The sequence below is a fragment of the Cottoperca gobio genome, chromosome 15 (assembly GCF_900634415.1).
Source record: "Cottoperca gobio chromosome 15, fCotGob3.1, whole genome shotgun sequence".
Lineage (NCBI taxonomy): Eukaryota > Metazoa > Chordata > Actinopteri > Perciformes > Bovichtidae > Cottoperca > Cottoperca gobio.
The window spans coordinates 8,328,255-8,333,818 of NC_041369.1; the positions used below are offsets into that span (position 1 = coordinate 8,328,255).

The 5,564-nt window shown below is 44.1% G+C and overlaps 1 protein-coding gene across 1 annotated transcript; it reads right to left on the reverse strand.

The window, feature by feature from the left end:
* Positions 1–447: 447 nt before the first annotated feature.
* Positions 448–5,146, reverse strand: npas4l (neuronal PAS domain protein 4 like). The gene is given in 10 exon segments (XM_029450129.1): positions 448–1,314; positions 1,459–2,699; positions 2,800–2,935; positions 3,507–3,522; positions 3,524–3,617; positions 3,707–3,971; positions 4,399–4,498; positions 4,592–4,630; positions 4,632–4,738; positions 4,911–5,146. Coding segments are annotated over 10 exon segments (2,205 nt in total). The 5' UTR covers positions 5,089–5,146; the 3' UTR covers positions 448–1,285.
* Between the last annotated feature and the right edge of the window lie 418 nt (positions 5,147–5,564).

A 5,564-nucleotide genomic window follows, 5' to 3' on the forward strand; every position in this document is an offset into this window, starting at 1 on the left:
GCGGAGCATTAAGCAGCTAAAGACACAGGTTGTTGGATCACAAAACAGCTCAACAGAGAGTGAATATTTGGCTTACGTTCATCAGGTGGACAGAAATACAACCCGTATCTGCTGGACTGCTAAACATAACAACCTTGTAAGGCGATAATACTATGATAGTGTTTACAACTTGTAGCACCTCCCCTAAAGTGGGCCAAAGAACTGACCTTACTGTCTAATTTCATTGAAGTAGACCATCCTGGCACTAATGATGTTAACGTCAGTTGTGATATTGATTGTGTTTAATGAGTCCAATAACATAGTGGCGGCTGCATTTACTGTAAAGGTCAGCGAGAGGAGAGTCGTGTATATTATACACGTGCTATGAGTTTTTGTGTCATCATTATATCAACAACACCCAATGCATTTCTCATTTGTTTTATTTACATTTCAAACATTTGAAGCAAGTTGCAGGACAAACACTTAGACGTGCAGTACCAGTACCGTGAAAAAAAGTCATGTGGAATGAATTAAAAAATAAAGTTTAAGATTCACATTGCAGTAAAGTACAAACATTTTAAGACAATTAAGTGAGAGTAAGAAGTGATGTTCAAAATAAATATCATTCATTCATTAAATTCAGACTTGGAATGTATTCAGATGTACCGTTGAGGTAGGTGTAACAATCATCATTATCTTGCTTATTTATTCATAACAGCATGAACGCATTAATGGCACACTGAGAAAACTGAGATATAAGGAATGGAAATATTCTTTTTTAGCTAGACTGCATGTTTCTAAGGCACCTAAAGCCAAACATTTCCAACTGCATCTTTGTTGTAAGGAATGATTTATGTGGTAAAAGCTCGTCCAGGTAGCTTTTTAAATCAACATAATACTCCTTCAAATCAGCACGCCTTCTCATTTATAAAATTATTGTGGCAATGACATTGATAAAGTGCTCAATAGTAAACTGTGGTCACTCAGCATTAGAAGAAAAATATACTTCAATTCCAGTGTGTAAGAGTTGTCAGACACATTATTAAAAAGCACCTTTTTCATAAAAATGTAAAATCAGCAAAACATAAAACACAGTCGACAGCGGTGTTGAGAAATGAAGACAAAGCTGTAATCTTGAAGAGCGCATGATCTAATTCAGTTGCTTTTCTACATTCAGAAATAAGTCATTTGAGGAAACAGTGTCTCAGCAAAGATGTCCTTTAAATGTCTTTGCTCGCATTCGTCTTTGAATTCAGCGCTGACAATATGTCATACAAGTGGGAGTACAGTAAGTCACAGACTTATTTCAGTACAGGTTTTCTTCAGCAAGTCCATCTGAAAGAACACAGAAAATACTATTAGGGAAATGTAACTTCAATATATGTACAGTAAATATATATATATATATATATATATATATATATATATATAATATAATATAAATCATTAGTAGTGGCTGTACAGTTTGGTATAACTTACCTTGCTGAAGGGCACTCTGCATATAGTGGTTGAGTTGATGCAACTCAGTGTTTTGGTCATGGTGTCCCAACTGCAAACTGAAGGGATCTGTGGAGGTGAACTGCTCTGCAGGCAGCGGGTCTTCTGCGATAGTCGGGGAGAGACCGAGTGGCCCCTGCTCCAGCTGATGGGACTCACTCCTGCAGTGCAACAAGCCCTGCTGGTAGCTGTATGTTACAGCCCCGGGGCCGCACATGCTGCTTTTCCTTGTGACCATGTCCAGGTCTTTCAGGATGCTGTCGAACACGCCGACATCGAGGACTGGCTCCCGCTTAAGAGGAACGTCTGAAGGGAGAGGAGGGTGATGGTGCCAGTCGCAGGCTGAGGGCAGGGCGTTAGTTGGTGCAGGTTGGGGCACATTTTGAAGCAGGTTCAGGGTGTGATACATGGAAAAGCTGCTGGCCAGGGAGGAGATCTGCTGAGCCAGAATACTGATCTCTGCCTGCTCCTTCTCGTTGTAATGGTTGGACTCTGTGGATGTGGGCGATTGGTTGGGGGTGAGGGGTCCGGAATGTATGGGCAACACGTGTTGGGGAACATGATGCACCTGGATAAGGCTGCCCCCTTGTGGCTCCTCAAGGATGCCGAAGTCATCTTGATGCAGAGCACAGTCCACTGGGCTCTCACACATGTCGGACACAGACAGGCAGTCTGGAACTAATCGAGCCTCGGCCGTACAAGCTTGGAAATCATAGGTTGGAGACGAGGAGGAGAGCGGAGAGAGAGAGCCGAAGGCTTCCCGGTCGAAGGTTTGTGCAGCGGCGACGGGGAGGGAGTCGGAGGGTGATTGGTGACAGGTGTGCCGTGCCTCTGGGTAGGAATAATAGGGGGGAGAGCACTCAGGGGAGGACAGCAGCTGATCTGTGTATCCATGCACATCCATCAGGAGGTCATGGCTGAGCTCCTCCTGCTGCAGAGGGGAGCTGGAGGAGGCCGGGCTGTAGGGAGGGGTGAAGAGAGAAGGGCTGTCACCCAGGGGAACAGGTGAGCTATCACCTTGGGAGGAGGCGCACGCCATATAGTATACGTCTTCCTCGGACTCCCTCCTAGCTTTGGCACCTGGCTCCTCACTTTGGCTGTTAGACGTCCTCTGCCTTTTAAAGCATTTAGTGTTGTGGCTCTGAGCGTGGGGTGCCTGTTGAGAGGATGGCCTTGAGGCATCGCTGATGATTTTCTCTTGAAGAAATCTGGCCTCTGTTTCACTGGAAGAGCAAAACGATGCATTAAGTCGATGTTTGTGACTTGAAAAACATTTCTTACACTGTCAGCTCAGATGTGCGGGAAAAGTGTTGTTCATCATACCTGATGATGAAGTTAGTGCAGCTCACACTCTGGCACTCAGAGTCCTTGTTAGCTTGAATGTAGATCCACGTCCACGTCAGATCCTTGCACTGGAGTCTGAGCACCACCTCTACCTGGAAGCCCTCGTCTGCCTGCACTGGACGGGAGAGGGAAGATGCATTCGTGGTTATTATCTAAACTATAACTAGATGACATGCACACAGTGAAATCAGTGCTCCATCCTTAAATGTCTTCCTGTCAGCGTGCAAAAGTAGCACAAAACGAAAGACATTTTGGAAATTAACAAAGCAATTTGTCAACGTCCCCGAGCTCAGTCAAATCTACTCAGACTGTGTTTCAGATTTAGATTTTGTTTTTGATTTTTTTGAAGAAAAGAAACAAGAACACCCAGAAAAACATATACAGATAACTCTCAATAAACAAAGTAATTAAGTATTTCATATCTGTAAAGGAGTAGAGAGAAATGAATACTAATCAAGTCATAACCCTTTTTAAATATTTTGTCAATAAACTTAAATGCTCAGATAATTGTTCAATACAAATATTCTTTCAGAGAGTAGTTTAAAATTAACCCTTAAACTTGCACACTTTAAATATGTTCGTCGTTTTGTGTTTGGAACCTTAACTTCTTTCTCAACACATCAGGCTGATGTTTAAGTTTTCAATCATTGTAAAGCCAGTTTCCCTGCAAGGGATCGTACACTTACTTAAACTTCTATGACAATTCTGCACTCAAAGAAAGATCTTCAGGGTGGACGAGACTGTACCACGATCGACCGGTCAGTTCTTCTGCCGAATACCCCAAAAAATATAAAACACTGAAACAGAAAGACATAAAAATGTTTGTCAGCAACCAGTACGAGAACATATTGATTATATCTGTTTACACGAGGATCTATGAATGTACCTGTCCGACAGCTGAGTGAAAGTCATATCGAGTCTGTGGACGCTGTGGAAGCTGTGACAGAAGTGGGAGTCAGTGTTCTGCAGGCGCTCGACCGTGGGGGTGCAGAGGGCCACAAACAGAGGCTGGTTGGTGGGACAGGCTGAAGAGGAGGACGGGCAAGGCTGAGGGACAGACTGGAAGCTCCCTCTGACCAGCATGGAACAGCAGCTGCCGTGTTGCAGCTTGAAGGCCTTCGAGGTTTGCATACAGCATATAAAGCTCCTCTCTGAGGAAAGAGATCATGTCAGTTTAGTCTTTCAGTAGTACGAGGAGTCACTTTACTATGAATTATACGATTTTATGGCACAAAATGAATCAAGCGTTTGGGGGAAAAGTGCCCTGAGAGTACCAGCAACATGACTAATCTCTTAACATTACATTACAGGTCATTCAGCAGACGCTCTTATCCAGAGCGACTTGCATTGAACTAAGTACAGGGACAGTCTCCCTGGAGCAACTCAGGGTTAAGTACCTTGCTCAGGGGTACAATGGTGGCTGCCCTGGTATTGAACTCCCGACCTTCTAGTGTTTTGTTTGGAAGGCGTACCACTAGACCATCACCATATAAATCTCTTAAATGTGTGATACTTACACACAGTAATCACAGTTTAAAATGCTTCACAATCTAAAGTTATATGAGAGTTTAAAGTTACCTGATGATGAGTTGCTTTCAATGTCCAGGTTCGATTGAACAATATCAATGTCCGAGCGTTCCACAATGTCATACAAAGTGTCTCCTTGAAGCACATCTATCTGGAAAAATGAGGTTTCATACCATTAGATACAACCCATTAAAGCCCGATGTGAAGTAAACTAAAGCGCCACAACATGTCCAAATTGACTCACCATGGAAAGACCGAGATATTCAGCTACATTTTCAGACACGGTAGACCAGCTTCCCCTGTGCGGTAGTGACCAGGATGAAGCCGTGCAATGCAGGAAGAAAGGCCTCGTATGGCAGAGAGCAGTGTGATCTCAACCCAGCAGGGAGTCCTGAAGGAGGAAAGAGTGAGTTCAGCCTTCATGCATCTCTGCCAGTTGTCACAACTTTTATCTTTGAAACAGTCCCTGCAGTACTTCAAACTTTTAGTTTGACAACAACGCCGGCTGAATGTAGATTAGAGGCTCAAAGATATTAAAGAATGACTGAAGTGTGAAGACTCACCCTGGAAGAGAACAGATTTCCTGATGTAGGCACATATGGCGCCCATGGAGTGCAGATAGGAGAGACGCTCCTGGTCCTCCTGGGTGATGGGCAACAGAGAGCGCATATTCCTGATCTCATGATTGATTTGATCCCGTCTGGCTTTGGACGCTCCTTTGGTGGATCTGTGAGGGACCATGGTCACTGAGGTCAGAGGTTGGAAGAAAACTGAAGAAAACTAAAGCTGGGGAGCCAAAGTTTTGTCTAATGCCACACTTTCATTTCATAAAAATCGGTCTGTTCCAAGAAAATTAAGACCAAAGTAATAAACTGATTGAGCCTGGTGTCTCTTCCTCAAGGGTTCCTATGGAAACCGCTGATATGAGAGGCTGTCGTGTCTGCCTCTCAATAGACTGTGTGTGTGATCAGTATCTGTCTGAGTCCATCCACAGAGAGCCTGGGGCTTTTATAGCTGCCAGGGCTTCAGCGTGGGCGTCGCACTCAAAGGGGAGGCTGGGCTTCTGCTGCTCCCTTCATTGCCTTATAAAGTGGGTGTCCTCAGAGCGGGGCGCCCCACGTCACAAGGACACAGAAAGTGCCACAAAAGGAGAATTCTATCAAATTGTTTCCCAGCACCACAACAATAAAGATCCATTCAAATTTAGAGATATGCAC